This window comes from Oryzias latipes, chromosome 24 (assembly GCF_002234675.1).
Source record: "Oryzias latipes chromosome 24, ASM223467v1".
NCBI classification, from domain to species: Eukaryota; Metazoa; Chordata; class Actinopteri; order Beloniformes; family Adrianichthyidae; genus Oryzias; species Oryzias latipes.
Window position 1 is genome coordinate 6,173,697 of NC_019882.2, and position 16,025 is coordinate 6,189,721.

At 39.8% G+C, this 16,025-nt stretch overlaps 2 protein-coding genes across 2 annotated transcripts in view; one reads left to right on the top strand and one right to left on the bottom strand.

Moving 5' to 3' along the window:
• The first annotated feature begins 3,277 nt into the window (after positions 1-3,277).
• Positions 3,278-8,213, top strand: LOC101155317 (synaptotagmin-like protein 3). The gene is made up of 13 exons (XM_011491560.3): positions 3,278-3,888; positions 4,178-4,387; positions 4,684-4,751; positions 4,880-4,931; positions 5,020-5,086; positions 5,177-5,249; positions 5,568-5,692; positions 5,952-6,074; positions 6,146-6,315; positions 6,397-6,493; positions 6,583-6,753; positions 7,225-7,286; positions 7,682-8,213. The coding sequence occupies exons 1-12, from the start codon at positions 3,791-3,793 to the stop codon at positions 7,258-7,260; spliced, it is 1,290 nt and encodes a 429-aa protein (XP_011489862.1). The 5' UTR covers positions 3,278-3,790; the 3' UTR covers positions 7,261-7,286; positions 7,682-8,213.
• A 62-nt stretch (positions 8,214-8,275) lies between these two features.
• The window catches only part of LOC101155563 (ezrin), a 28,280-nt gene continuing 20,530 nt past the window's right edge, over positions 8,276-16,025 (bottom strand). The window contains exons 8-13 of the mRNA XM_023953026.1: positions 15,812-15,975; positions 13,893-14,023; positions 12,660-12,820; positions 11,781-11,873; positions 11,451-11,690; positions 8,276-9,547 (exon numbers count right to left, since the gene is read on the bottom strand). Coding sequence (XP_023808794.1) covers positions 9,383-9,547; positions 11,451-11,690; positions 11,781-11,873; positions 12,660-12,820; positions 13,893-14,023; positions 15,812-15,975 — 954 coding nt within the window. The 3' untranslated portion in view covers positions 8,276-9,382. The remainder of the gene's footprint in view (positions 9,548-11,450; positions 11,691-11,780; positions 11,874-12,659; positions 12,821-13,892; positions 14,024-15,811; positions 15,976-16,025) is intronic.

The following is a 16,025-nucleotide window of genomic DNA, read 5'->3' on the forward strand; positions in this document are numbered from 1 at the left end:
TCTGTAGCCATATTTTGTTTTTTTACTTGATATCTTTGCCAAACTCTTCATCACTAAATTATGTCCTTTCCAAAAATGAACTTAGGCCAGATAAACCAGCACCTTCCTCACCAACAGTGTGTTTGAGATTCCAGTTCAACCTTCCTCGTTTGTTCAGTGTGAACTCCATTAACTAAATCCGTGTTTAGGAACGTCCATCACTTCCCAGTGTGTCGGTAGCTTCACAGTAACTGTTCTCTATCTTTGGGTCACATTTGGGGTTTTAAAAAGATGTTACTCGCATGTACCGCGCTACCAAAACACAAAAACAGATGCAAATTCATGTTGGCGACACGTAATATGTGCGGCTAAGATGCATTTTGCTGCATTGCTGCACAAAAGTGCGTCCCAGCCCAAATTTTGCTGTTGGTTGCACGTATTAACTTAACCTTAACCCTAAAAACCCTTCTTTCGGGTCAGTGCAACCAAGAAACTAGTTCAGCACTGGCTGCATCTATCTAGAAAACTGCTTGCAAATGGTCACTTTCTTAAAAAAAAACAGATTCTGATAAAATGTTGAGGTCAAATACAAAATACGATGGTATTTTGTAAGGAGCAATGACAGTTATCACTAATATTACAGCATTTCCAACTGCAGCTTCACTTACCAGAACATCCATCCATCCATTTTCCAAACATGCTTAATCTCTTTCAGGGTCACTGTGCTGCTGGAGCCTATCACAGCTACTGATGTATGGTACACCTTGGGCAGGTGGCTGGTCAGTCAGAGCATTTTCATGCAATTAAGTTCAACCTTGCAGAGACACAGTGATACAGAAGTGAAGCGTTAGAGCAAAAGGCAGTGGAATAGCTTGGAAACAGAAACCTAAATTATGAAATAAACTTTGACAACATCTACTGAAGAACCTTAACTTGAGGAAAAAATCGTGAATGGGAAAATATTGTAAAGACAAGAGAAAAGGGCAGTGGGGCTGATTATCTAAGTCACATCAGCTGAGTAGATTGGTGATTTCTCCTCATGGACAAAATCAAATAAACGCAAAAATCAAGACGGTAAACAGAATTAGCACCAATCCTCACACTTTGACTACTAGGCTTCTTTAAGGATAAAGTGGAGCCAACACAATTCACTAAGTAACCACCGAGGGGTGTCTTACAAAAGTACAATTGTTTCCAATTACTGTGATGTAACATGTCACACTCAACAACAGAAACTGATTTCAAAAGCTTAAAATATTTTTTGGGTTTTTGCTGAAGAGCAGCAAGACAGCCTCACAGCTCTTCGGGGTTTGAACATTCTGTACTCCTAAATGTGACTGATGCAAGCTTTCTCCTGTGGCTGAGCTGTTGCTGCCGACTTCCTCTGTTAGGTTCTAGTCAATCAAGGTGGGAACTTTGAAGGATGTTCAGGCAGCAAAACTGTCAAAACCATGCAGGTTTCAGCACGTGCAGCACTGGTCTGACTTCAATCTGCTTTAATATTGTTCTAGGACAAATTTGAACAAACATCTCTTTATTGCTGCAACAGAACCATGTTTGAAAACGAATTTATGTCAATTTTGACCTTCACATTATTATTATTTGAATTGTCTAAACAATACAGACTTTTTCTCTTTTTTTTACACTTTGGTTGCTTAAAAAGATGTTTAGGCATCCTCAATGAGTGTAAATGCAAATGATTATGTTTTTTTACTTAATAGATTTTCCATTGCCCCTCCCCCCTAAAAAAAAAGAAGTAATAACCTGTGGTGACAATCGATTACAAAAGTAAAAAAAAAATTGCAATAATTTCCAATGATTGCACCTTAAGAAAGTTTCAAACCTGAGAAATGTGAGACATGGCTAACCACTTGCGTTGAGCCCACACCAAAGTGCAGCAACGCGTGACATCAAAAGGAAGGAAGCTGATGTGCGCACGTTTTCTTTAAATGCTGCCACTTCCTTCAGCTGACCACTTGAGTGGTGCAGACGGCAGCACGGTAAGATCCTGCAGATATTTGCTCTGCACCTTCTTCCTCTGCCATGACCCAGTTTTCTTGCAACAAGGCCCTGCCTTGCTTTCAGTTTGATGCTATGACATGCAGACGCTGCTTGTGACTTGCAAAGCCCTGCAATCAGATTTTGTTCTGTGCTTATCTTGAAAAAAGTGCTTCCTTCTTTGCACATTCTTTGTGTCAATGTTCTGTCATCAAATGGCAACCTAAAAAGTGACTTTCTCCACAAATGCACTCATTTTTACAGCTTCTTTCTGACAGTTTTCAATGTAAATGTGTTTCAGTTGTGTTTTACAGAGGTTTCAGGGGGAGAAAAAGTGGGTTTTTGTTTAGTCGTCCTTCAGTTTCTGTCCATTCATATTCTCTGAGCCTTGGTTGCTTTCTTTAGAAATTGCATGTAGGTTTGCTTAGGTGAGTCAAGTGTTACAGGAAGCTATGCGTCAGACGAAATGTCTGACTCTCATGGCCCTGGAGTACCAAATTTGGCCCCCTTGTTTCGGTGCTTTTACTGTCATTGATGTGGTTTATGGTATCATTTCCCAGTGTCTGTTCTCGGATGTCAAGCCACTTCTTAACCATCATTCTTGCAATGAGTGGACTTTCGTTGATAAAGTTTACGTGTAAAGCCCTCTGAAGCATCATCTGGCAACCTTTTGCAGCTGAGGTTTCCCATCAGGAGAGGTAAGATAACTGCTGTGTCCACTTCAAAGCCGTGAGGATAAATTAAACCTGCCGCTGATTGTGTCCTTCAGGCTTCCTGGCATTTCTGGTTAGTAACACAGACAAGCTCTTATCTGCAAATGCAGGCTGTCGTCAGGCAGACCCTACACAGGTCCAGGAAACATGTCGCCAGAATTCAAATAAGGCTTGTGTTTCACAAACAAAAAGCCTCAAAATGATTAAATGTTTCCATATTGCTTAAAGGTGACGTTTAAGATATTTTTAATGTAATCTTAAGAGACTGTGCATATTTTTAAATCTGGACACCAATTTAATCACAGCACATCTTTTTCTACTAAATCATTTCTGCCTCTGAGATCCTGTTAGAAAATCAGGCACTGCCCACAATCAGATTATTCTAATGTTTGACGTAAGAATCCTGCAATTACTTTGAAATCTATTGATTAAGAGGTCAAGAAATGAGCAGATTAAATCTTCAGCCTATGCAGAAACTTCAACAGAAACCAAGGAGCTGTTATCAGTTTTAAGATACACTTTTGCCGGCTCAAAATAAAATTAGACAAGCTTTTTGTTGTTGTGTTCTAGCACATCTACTTAATTTAGGCTACACATGTCTTTGTTTTTTTCTCAAAAAATAGTTGGATGGAAACAGAAAGTCCACAAAATTAGTCATCAATAATGCAAGCGCTGGCCTTTGGTTTGTTGCAGCTATCAGTGAAGCATCACTGCACCTCCTCCAGCAGAAGAAACATGATTTCTTTAAGCAAAATCTTGAGTACTACAAATAAAAATAGGGTGCTGAAACTGAGGCAGGAGAAAATTGGAAGGATGATCCAGCAGCGAGGAGAGGATGAGGGAATGTATCATTAGAGATTAAAATATTGAAAATGCTGAATTGAGGTGGCTCCAGCTTAAATGACTAGAGAAAATTCATCTGAGTTGTGGGTTTTCCCCGTTGTCTTCTAGGTATCAGCTGTTGAGGACGTAAGAGGGACTCTGAGAGTGAGACCAGTAAATGGGAGGGGTTGAGGAGGAGGAGATTGTGAGAAAAGAAGCAGCCTAGCAGAGGGGACGGACAGAAAACACCAACAAGCGATCAAAGGCAGTCGTTCGAAATGGATTTAAGTTATCTTCAAGTCCTGGAAAGAGAAAAAGTGCTGGAGGTTCTTCGGAGAGACAAGCAGCTGAGAACAGTTGAAGAGGACCGGATCAGGTGAGTCATTCCAGGCATGCTCTGTCAGGAAAATGCTGAGTGATGCTGAGAAAAGTCATGACTGGAAAATCTTAGAATAATCATCTCAAAAAACAGACCAGCAGGAAAATGAATATTTGCACTTTAATCAGTTAGGACAAAACGTTCTGGTTAATATATTTTGGAGTTGCAGGTTTAATGCTAGAAATGGGAGTTTTGCAAAATATTGAGACTCTGGTAAAAAGAAGGAAACATGTTTCACTACCTGAAACTCCAAAAACACATCTGCCCTTTTTCCATTCCCCCTTAGGAGGATGAAGTGTGAGCTGCAGGATCTGAGGAGGAGGGGTGCAAAGAATTTTGCCCGTCAGTATGGGGAGCGGACCTGCGCCCGCTGCCAAAGGCCCCTGGGAAAGTTCTGGAACTCAGGCGCTGTGTGCTGCGGCTGCAGCCACCGCATCTGCAGGAGGTGCCGTGTGGGAGCAGAAAACTGGAAGTGCACCGTGTGCCATGCTTACAGGTAGAGATGGACCGCAACGACCTCTAAGTTTATGACAAATTGTGTGTAAAAAAAATCTGAAAATTTCATCAGTGCCTCCAGCAATCACTGCAGGAATTTGAATTCCATTGCCAAGATTTTTCTCTAAATCGATTTAAAAATTAAAGAAAGTGACTCATCAACAGTTAACTTGTGGATATTTTAGGTTTTTGGCATGATGATTAATGTAATTTAGCAGATATCTGAACACGTTCTTGTTAATTCCAGTTTATTGATTATGTGAATGTCAATGGTTGGAATCTGTTCGCTCTCTGCAGGGAGGTGAAGATTATGTCAGGAGAGTGGTTTCTAGAGGAAAAGGCAAAGAAATTTCCTCTTGCAAAAGGTTAGTTTTTAGACATCTAAATGCATTTGTTTTTATTTAGGTGTTTTTTCCCCCCCCAACCAGTTTACTGGTTAACTCATCCTCATCAAGAGGGAATCACATTTGATTATTTTATTAATGTTTCACAGACAAATATGAAACGGTTGGGGACATGCTGTTGAAGATTTACAGTGGGCTGAGGTGAGATCTACCTTTACACACATATTCCTATCTAAATAAATCCTTTACATGCATTTTCACCTCCTCTTCATTCTGCCTTATTTTACAGTCACATTTCCGTCGTGCCTCCCACACCTCCACCCAACAAGGATTATCAATTCATGGGAAGATTTGGGGTAAAACTTTTATTTTCCATGTTCACTTTACAGGAAAGGTCAGAAATATTCGAGTTTACTGACTTTTTTTCTGTGTTCTTTGATTTTTAGGAACTGAAGAATTCAAAGTCATTCACCAAATCAATGGAAGATGTTATGGTTTCATTCAAGTGCCAAATTAGAGGCGAGTTCCTATATTTAATTCTGTGTGGTAACTGAAGACAACACAGCGGCTTGATGCGTGAGAAAGAAAAGTGTGACTTCCTGTGGATACTATCACACTAACGAGCTGATTAAGCACGCATGTATAATCACATAGGAAGTACGTTGAAAAAAAAACATTGCATATTGATGTCAGCATAACTCTGAAGATTGAAAACTGATGAGGAAGTCCTGTTTCTTCACCGCATTTTTTCTTTTTTTCTTTTTTCGTGCAAGTTGCAGGTTTCTCGAGTTGCTTTGTTTTCTAGTTTTCCAACTGTGTAAATATGTCTCGTTACAGAGTCCAACTCTCACAATGATGTGCGGGTAGACTTTCTGCAAGTCGACAACAGCAGAAATGGAGGGTTTTTCAAGAGCAGCAACCAAAAGAGCCTTTCTGACACTAACATCAACAAATCCAGCATTGTAAGTCTGTTTTAGTCATAAAACTTAATTATTGGGAGTTTTGCATATGCCAAAACAAAAACAAAAACTAAAAAGAGGTTGGCATAACAGAACACTGTTTTGAATTTGCAAAATCAGTTTTTTGAAACAGCATGAATTCATTTTTATAAATGAGTCACTCTGACACCTGCTGGGGATGAGAGGGAATTTACTTAAAGTGATTTTTTAATATGTTTTTTTGTGGGTATTAAAATAAAACAATTCTATTTCTTTTCTACAGCTTTTCAAAGTCCCAAGTCTTCCAAACTTGTTCAAGAAAAGCAAAGACAGTGACATGGAGGGCTCCTCCACCGGAGCAGAGGATGAAGCCTCCATCAGTTCTGAGCATTCCGGAGGACAAAGAGTGAGTCAGTAAACAATCCCAGGAGGATTTAAATGATTGTCCTGCTTGAATTTCTTGTGCTTTGCTTTCAGAGCAGCATCAGCAGCATCAGCGCAGACTGTGGCCACTTCGACAGCGTCTCTGTAACTGGGGAGCTGGAGTTGGCTATGGTCTACAACAGCAATGCTCTTTGCCTGGAGGTGACGGTGGGCGCCTGCAGAAACCTCACTCATGGAGATGGCAAGAGGAAGAAGTGCAACCCGTAAGAACAGCTGTCAGAACAGTCCACAATGTTGTCTCTGGATATTCAGGACCTTACAACCTCCTGTCAATCTCATTGTAGGTATGTGAAACTGTACGTGCTGCCAGATAAGAGCAGCAAACTCAAAACATCAGTGAAGCGAAACACCACGGATCCCATTTATAATGAGGTTGTGAAGGTAAAAACAAGAAAGCTGCCACATTTTTTCAATTTTTGATCACTTTAATTTTCATCTGATCTTTTTTTACTTGCTTGCTTCTACAATAGTATGATATAGAGCGCCACCTGCTGTTTGGAAAGAGACTGCAGGCCTCTGTGTGGCATTCAGGGACCCTGAAAAGGAGAGTGTTTCTCGGTGAAGTTCTCATCCCGCTGGATGGGTGGAGATATGAAGACAAATCCCCTCAGCGCTTTCACTGGTACCCACTTTGTCCAAAGGTGAGAGCAGAAAATACTTTTGGTAAAGAACCTGAACTGATGTTTGGGTTGTTGAAGGTTTAAAGTCCCACTCCAATCATCTTTTCAGCTATTGTAAAGTGTTGGAGCTAAGCAGGGAGCTTGTGGCCCGCCCAGTGCATTTTCCACACCACAAATACGCTCTTTTTTAAATGGCAGTTTTTCAGCTCCTCCGGATTCACGGTGATTTGAGTAAAGAGAAATTTAGAAATTGAATTTTAAGCCTAGTTTCTTTACATATGTCCTACATCAGAAAAATGCGACAAGAACATCTTAAAAACACAATTTTTATAGAGTGGGTCTTTATGTATATTTGTCACAAGCAAAATTTCAATATAAAACAGCATTTACATTTGGTTTTTGGGGAAATTGTGTATTTATATGAATTTGAATCTATGAAGAAACCACTGTGGAACTGGTCCAAACTCAGCCTTTTTTGTTTTTGTGCATTAGAGTCGAGATGGAGTTGCTGCAGAGCACAATGACTGAAGCCAAAGTTAGCTCCAGAAACTCAGGTGAGCGGCTCAGCTTCAATTAACACCACTTTTTCACAAAAAGCACAAGAGCATGATACATCAGTTAACCTTTGCAACAGTCAGCAGCAGCAGTTATCCCTCATTTTCACTTTTCTGCCACTAGAGGTCAGTAAAAGGCCTATTTTTGCTTAATATTATTTGTTTGCATGTCCAAACTTAGTGGCACAGTGTCTTTTATCAAATCTGCCAAACACTTTATGAAGGCAAACATTGAGCAGAACACTTTGTCAGAGGGTAAATACACTCATTGTGGCCCACAGGCCTGTAGGGAGTGCTGTGTGTGCTCTGGTGTGAGTGACGGCATGCATTTAAAGGCAAGTGTCAAAAAGGTGTGAGGGTGTCTTTCTATAATTTGAATGTATGTTGTGTTGTAGACATTCCAACTCTGGATGCAAGGATGGCAGTGATGTCCCCATCTGCATGAAGTGATCAAGGATTTCGGTCCAAACTGGGATCTGGGAGATTAAAAATGATGGTGTCAAATGAACCAACAGCAAAGACATGTTTGCCGCTTTAAACATCCATACTCTTCTTCAACGCCACGCTTTTCTGTCAAAGTATTCCTGTGAATTTAACTGACCTGACGGATGAAATCTGAAGGCACACGCCCTTCACAGGCGGCACAAGAAAACATGCCCACCTCCCAGACTCTTCAGCATTTCCCCCTCAACAATGCCGTCTTTCTTGTCTCAGAGGAAGTGTACAGATCTGATCTCACTGACCTGGAATTCTTTTTGTGACACCCAAGTGAAGAACATTTCAATATTTATGTATTTAAAAGTTTAAAGAGCCTGCACTTTATCTGTATGCAGTATTTATTTCCCTACATTTGCAAATAATTTATGTTTTATCTGTCAATGTTTTGTTGTGGAAGTGTTTCTTTGGAAAATAAATTAACGTAATGTATGTTTACCCCCCTTTTTAAAGCATGCAAATGCAATATTCAGATGTAGAGAGCAACACAGTGATGCGAGATGAAGTCTTTTTTATTGTCAGTACGTCAAACACCTCATTATAAAATCCAGTTCCTAAACAAAGGCCAGCATTCATGTGCATTTTCATTACAATGTCAGTAAATACTACTTTAGTCCAGAGAGAGGAGTTTGTTCTTACACTGTCTGACCAAACTAAAATTTCACGCTCATTTCCACTGAAATGAAGGTTGAACATAAAAAACAATATTAATAATAGAGGAAAATAGGTTTTTCTAAATTTGATTTTTAATTTTATTGAGCTGTCCCTCCTCTAGGGGGTCAGTGCTAAAGAGAAAGGACACTTAAGGCGTGAGAACTGAAGTGCTCACTCAGCCGTACAGAGTTCAGACAGAAACAGACATAATACAAGAACACCTCAGTGTCCTGCTAAGCACAGAGCTGCATGCAAAAACTAATCAAAAGTACCAAGACGGCAAACAGATTGCAATAGCATGCAGCCGGATATGTTCTGCAGTAAAAAATAATTTACAATTAAATCTCTTTAAGCGATTTAAAACACATCCAACATAAGACTATGATTGTTTTAGTCAAAATAAGTCAAGCTTTTAAAAATTATTGTTTTCTAGTGAGTAAATAGCAAAAATATACAAAGTTGAAACCCTTTATGTCCCATATACAATATAAATATGTTATGATTGAACCTATAGTTTTGCAACAGTAAATGGAAGTATACCAAAATATTTACCGCATGTTGGTTCTTCCCCTTTCTGAGTGGTCGCAGCAAATAAGTTCCTCCTTCACAACAAAGTAACTGCTCGTTAAGAAAATCTACTTTATAGAAGATTTGGCTTTGAACAAATGAAACCCTTTAAGTCTGATGTGAGACCGTGGATCCACTAATACAACTCATAACACTAAGAAAATGCAAAAGGAAAGTCGGTTTTGGCACTTTCTTTAACTTCTCTTGAAAAGAGGTGATTTTTTTCTGAAAAACTCAGAGGGAGTTTGTGTTTGCTTCTGCTGTTGTCCGGTTTCGTCTGCGGCGGGTGTGCACTAACAGGTCCTCGGGTGAGTTTAGATGTGTGTCGGCGTGAAGCGAGATCATTCAGAAAGGGTAAGCAGTGAAGCACCAAAAGCCGTTTACAAAGCTTCGAACTCGTCGATCCTCTGCTTGGTGTTGCCCTGTCGGATCTGTCGCAGGGTTTTGTATTTGTCTCGGCCGGCCCGCACGTTCTCAGAGTGAAGGAGGTCGTTCTGGGTGTTCTTGGATTCATCCCGAGCCTGAGCCAGCTCTGACGTCAAGGCCTAGGGGAGAAGAGATATGGAGAAGCCCCATTAGTCAGGAAGAAACAAAAAAAAAGAAAAAGAAACCCCTATAAAAGTGTATTAACAAAATTAAACCACAGGCTGAGATCAGAAGAGTCCCCATTATTCTGTGGTGACGTAAAGAGCAGAAAGTGTCACCCAAAAATCCATCTTAGTCTATTTTGTCTAAGTTTCAGGAGCTTCAATAATAATCTATTCTACTTTATGGAGGAATCTGACTGGGAGGTTCAATTCCCAGTCTGGCCCGTCTTAGACAGTTTGACGGAGGTTAAAGCTTTCAGTAAATGTTCCTCACATCATTCTAATATTTTGTAAATATTATACACCCCCTTTGTAATTCACTTTTTTAACCAGAAGAACAGAAAGTCAATCCACTTTGAATTTTCATCAAAAACATTAAAAAAAAGTTCTCTCCCTCATTCTATGAGGAACTACATTTTTCAATGTTGCCTTTTTCATAGTTCTTCCTCTATAGAGTCATTTTTTATCAGATTTCTTGAACATTCCCACATTTTTGTAGTTTTTCTTGTAGAGTTGTGTAAAAAACGTTATCTGCTCACACAACTGTTTCCAATCTTTACTCAATCTCCTTCCATCCAGTCGCTTAAGTAAAGTTAAAATACCTGACAGCTCTTTGGGAAAGCATAAGACTGTATACTACTTGATTTTAATCATTCTAGATATTCTACTAGTTTTTTTCTCATTTAAGTTAGAATCTAGAAATGAGGAAATTCCAATTAAATTAGTCAAAATAGTTTTGCTCCATTCTTTTCACACTAATAAAAACACTTGATTTAAGATTAAAAACTTAAGCCACATTAGATGTTTTTGCTTGTTTTTGACTAAAGTGTTCTGCTGGAAGATTTTAACACGTCACTTAAATTTTTTAACACGTTTGTAGGAGAATTGTTACTTTTAGTTGATGGACACAAAAGAAAAAATTGCAGAAAAGCTACACGCCCTTCTATTTTCCTTTTCAAGTGCTGACTTTTTTTTCCTGAAGGTAACAGAAAGCAATGACCTGCACAGTGACACAGCAGCTTCACAGCTAGAAGCCCCTGGTTCCAATCCCTGCAGGGACGTTTCTGCATGTAGGGTTTCTCCAATTCCCCCCAAATGTTATCCGATGTCTCTAAATCGGTGAGCATATGGGTGTGTGTGTGTGTGTGTGTGTGTGTGGGTGTGTGTGTGTGTGTGTGTGTGTGTGAGGCTCTGCAATAAGCTGGCAACTTGTAAGGAGTAATTTCCACTTACTACACTAGTTTTTTGTCTCTGTAATCAAAATAAACTACAATTGGGTACAAAAACTCAAAAAACACAAACCCAATTGCTTAGAACTAGCAAAAAATACCTATTATGAGATTAAAATTGAAGAATTTCAATATTCTGCAGCTAAAATCTGGAACAGCCTCCCTGAAGTCGTAAGACAGGCCTCTTCTGTGTTCATGTTCAAATCTAGACTTAAACATTTCTGTTTAGCCGTGTATATGACTGAAAGGTCCTATCTGCACTTTTCTTTCCTTTCCTTCCTTTATTTTTAAATCAATTTGTAAGTAAATTTTACGTTGATTATTTCTATGATGTATTGTGATTTTAATGCATTTTTCTGTTTTGTGAAGCACCTTGAATTACTTTGTGTACGAATTGTCTATACAAATAAACTTGCCTTGCCTTGCCAAGAATTGTATCAATCAGTTAACTTTTTTTAGCTTATTTTTCTCTTTTTGAATGCTCATGTGGAGATCCTTGTTTCTAGATTTTGATATTTTATTAGGATTTCTTGCAAAGTAAAATTACTTGCTGCATGAACAGATAATTTAGCTACTTTCTAGTGAGGCTGCATCAAGGTATGAAACTTTAAAAATCGACTCTTCGCCCTCACCTTCAACTGTTTCTGGACACGCTCGTTCTTTTCGACCTCTGTCAGCCTTTCCTCCTCCAGGGAGTGGTCAGAGAAGCCCATCGTCTGCAGCTCAGCACTGTGATTGCTGGAGTTTTCCTCGTTGTCACTGTAATCCTCCAGGTGGTTGTAGCTCGGGGGAGGCGGGGGTGGGGGTGGAACCGTCATCACCATGTGTAGTTCCTCCTTGGTTTTGACCAGATCGTTCTGAACCTCTTGGGCCTGGAGCCGTAAGAGAATTTGTGAGTGCACAATCCTAAAGATGTTCTGTACCTTTATTTGACGTGATGAGCTGCACACCAAACACCTCACCTTGTTCTGCCATGCAGTGGCCTCCTCCTCCTTGCGCCGCTTGGCCTCCTCCAGCATAGCGATCCTGGCGGTGTATTCCTCCAGGTCTGCAGCCTGATGCACAGAAAGAGTCAGACACAAAGACTACTGTAAACATGATTTAAAGAAAAAAAAACTCAGTGACACACATGATAACACACATCTCCTCCAATATGTGGAATTTAAATCGATTCATTAGACTTGAGGCGAAATAAGAAATCCAAAAGAAGTGGGTCAGAATAGAAAGAAACGGGATATCCCTTTCTTTAACTCCTGAAAGGTGCTGAACAAAGCAAAACATTCCTTCTGAACACAATGAGAAGAGCTCATCTTTCACTACACCAAACCAATCTCAGCTCCGTCTTTAACTGCGGTGTGCAACATGACCTTCTCCCACAGAGGATCGCCAGGCTGTGAAATGATTTCAAAGGTGTTCAAGCAGGAATGTGTGATCATTCAGTGACAACTGACAGCCTCTGAGGACTGGTAAAAGGAAATTCTTGCTTGATTTTAATATCTTTAAAGCAGCTTAGTGACAGAACGCTCAGTGTTCAGTCATAAGTGGGCATTTTGCACCGACCAGCATGGTCTTAGTAGAAAAGGGACCTCCCAGCATGTGTCTGTTCCATAAAATGCTGATTGCTTGTGGCTGAAATAAAGTGGTAACCAGAGCACTTCTTTGTTCTGCAGGAGGTCTGCAGCAAAGTGGCTCAGCTGGGTTCCACAAAAATAGGCTTGTTTGGAGCCACGACAGCCAAAAAAATGCCAAACCCCAAACCTGTAGAGGACGTTTTCTAAGTGTTACACTATCCCCTTATTTTTGTCATATAAAGGTAAAGACAGAGTTCTTAAAACACAGACCAGCTGCTCTTGAGTCCTCTGCTGATTCTCAGACTGGCGTGCCAGCTCTTCTTTAGCCAGCAGGGCGGCCTGGCGATCTGCCTCCAAACGCACTGCCTCTTCCTCCGCCCTTCTTCGCTCCTGTTCCAACATCATGGCTCTCTGCAGCTGCTCCTGCAAGTCTAAACAGACAGACAATCCTTCAGCTTCAGTAGCATCAATTAAAAAAAAAGAAAAGCCTGTTTCCTTAAAGACCCACTCAGATGAAAATGGTGTTTCTGACATGTAGAAAACACACAACACAATCTCCCTCCTCCGGGTTAGGGAAGAGGGGGCGGGGTTGCTCAGCCCCAACAGTCCTGCCCACAACTTGGAGGCAAATTTCAAATGAACTATTGTCGTTTTGCAGAAACTATGCTCAGCTTTTAGATTTTGCCTGAAAGCCACATAATCACAATTAAAATCCCACTGAAAACCCTAAAAAAGAGTGGGGCTTTAAATTGCAGTTTCAGATACAATATTACAACGAATCAGGTAACAATATTTTGTATTAGTTTAAATTTGTCTGGAAGAAAAACTTGCCGAACAGGAAGCATTTTTGGAACAATTTAACACACCAAGCACAACATGAGAAAAAAAAATACAACTTTTTTGTTGGTTTTACACTTCAAGCACTGCGTTGATTTTATTTGTGTGACTAAAGAGGAAAGCAGTCATCAGGAGTTTACCACACTTTTATGAGTAATGTCTCATTTCCTGTTTGATCAGGCCAACCATTCACCTTGTTTGTCTACTTTTACGTTCTATTTCGGTTGAGTAATTATTGCAAACAATTCATAACGTTGCTATCATTTAGGAGACGTTGACAGAACAAAGTGCGTATAGAAACTGGGAGCTTACAAAGTGAAATTACAGCTTTGGAAAGAAAGAACTAATTAGATAAATGAATGTGTGTCAACGATGAAAGTTATTACCAAATTTTACAAAAAGGAAGTCCATAATAAGAATCAGCTTTCTTCTTCTAGTAATTTGTAAATTTCAAATAAATGCTAAATAAATTTGCTTATTTTTAGTTTATATATTTTTGTCATCCAAATATTGTTTTAATTAACTGCATCCCAAATTTCTTGCTTTTACAAATACCGGTTCTTGTCTGGTGTTAGTACCCAGCTGAATAAGACATTTTACTCACACAATCCCACTGTGTTTGTGTGTCTGTGTGTCTGTAATGAGAACATTCCCGTCCTCTCATACCTTTCTCAGCCTTCTTGGTCTTCTCCTCGAACTGGTACAGCTTCATCATGAGATCCTGCTTCTCCCGCTCGATCTGCTCCTTCTCCCTCTCCATGGCCTCCCTCTTCTTCTTCTCGTTCTCCAGGTGGGCCCTGCAGATAAGACAGCCGCCGTTAACCCACACAAAGAACTGACGCGCTTTGTCGGACACACAAATGCTCAAAAGCTGTATCAAACCAAAAACGTAGATTACAAATTACACTGCAAAAACAGACCCCTTAGAAATAAATTAATAAATCTTACCCCGTTAGCCATTTTTTTTCAAATAAGCAAACCAGTCTACCAAAAATGGTCTAACCAAGAACGCTTATTTCAAGAAAAAAACTCTAGTCTCTCGGTTTTCTTAAACTAAGACTATTTTGCGTTCTTTAGAAATCTTTTTTTTTTTTGCACGGCAACGTTTCTTGAAAATATAAAGTTTTTGGAGTGCACATGATTACCACCTCCATGTAAATATTCCATAAACACTGCGACAGTTTAACCATTCCGCATTTACAGCCACACATGGAGGGAATTGATGGTTTATGACTTCCTATTAGAAGATGTACAACACTGTCGGCTTACAAGCCGCTCAGTGAGAGCAACATCATCAGAAAAAAATCATTTTAAAGTCCACTGGTGTCACCCACATCTGAGTGTGGGCACATTTCTGTTCTCACGTTTGACATACAACTCTGTCCTATAATGCTCAGGACCCCTCTGCCGGTTAACATTCCCCAATTCAACCCAATAAAACTAAATGGTTTTCAAATGTGTTATAAATTTAAATACAAAGCTGCAAATTTAAAGCTAAACTTATGCCTAAATCACTGAAAATTTGATTTTTCTTTCCTTTAAAGAACCACTCCAATGAGAACTGTGTTTTGGGTGTTTTTGAAATGTTCTTGTGACATTTTTTCAAATAATGGAAGACCTACATTAAGAAAATTAGGCTTAAAATTACATTTCTGGGCATTTCTGTACTCAAATTATTGTGAATCAGGAGCAGATGAAAAAGTTTAACGCAGTTAAAAAAAGGTCATAGAATCACGCTGGGCGAGCCACAAGCTTCCAGAACCGCTCCATTCTGATGCATTCACATGCAGACGACTAGATCCATGTCCGTCTTTATTTTCCTCATTCATGCTGGTATCTGAATCCCAACTGTACAGCTGAGTAGCTCAGATATTGCTCGCCATTTTAGGTTGGGAGTTTGAGGCCCTGCCAGCAAGCGGGAGAGCATGTAAACAGATTTCTCACTAACAGAGGGATGTGATAAGATTTCTACTGCCGCTCTGCCGAATGTATGTCCTAGAAAATTACAGGGTTTCTTTGGGGGCTAAATATAGCAAAAGAAATATATATAATTGCTCAAAAGATAATCAGAGTTGGACCTTTAACCTTTTCAAAGCTAATTACTTATTAAATAATTCAGAATGATTGCTTTTATAGACATCATGTGTTTTGCTGCAAAAACCAGAAGCTGTCTTTAAAAGCTTCTCGTTTGGGACCGTCGAGAGCTTCTGTGTTTGAAGCGGCGTTCTCGGCTGGTGATCTCATGGTACTGGCTGTTGTTTCGCCGCCGCGTTGTGTGTGCGTCGTTGCATCACTGTGTTTGAACAGCTGTGTGGGACAGACAGTGGGCCGACAGCTGTTGCCAAGTCCAGGGTGACATTCACTTTCAGTTCAACAGACAGGAAATAAACGGCGATCGAAAAGGAATGCGTTTTTATTGTCCATCGAAAGCCCCTGTTCAAATAGTAGATAAATGCTAAATTATTTTCCAAATCTGCTATAAATAAAAAATAATAAATCTGCTATAAAATAAATAAATTAAATAAATAATCTATCAACTCGTAACTTTCTTTTAGTAAAAGCTTTGTTTGTGAGCTTCTGCGTACTTTTCCGTCTGCCTCTGGTTCTTCTCCTCCTTGGCCTGGGTCTTCATCTGCTGCACTTCAATGGAGTCCGGCTTGCGGCGACGCATGTACAGCTCATGGTTGCCCATGCACAGCTGCAGAACGCGTTTGTTGATTCGCAGTCTTGGGGCAAAAAACACAAAGTCCTAAAGTTTGTGAGAGAAAACAAAAAAAAATAGGAGAAGATTAGGACGCA

Excerpts from the sequence above, each read along its gene's own strand:
- LOC101155317 (XM_011491560.3), top strand. The coding sequence starts at position 3,791 with ATGGATTTAAGTTATCTTCAAGTCCTGGAAAGAGAAAAAGTGCTGGAG. Across the intron at positions 4,932-5,019 it reads AAGATTTACAGTGGGCTGAG|TCACATTTCCGTCGTGCCTC; the intron begins GTGAGATCTACC and ends CTTATTTTACAG. Across the intron at positions 5,693-5,951 it reads ACATCAACAAATCCAGCATT|CTTTTCAAAGTCCCAAGTCT; the intron begins GTAAGTCTGTTT and ends TCTTTTCTACAG.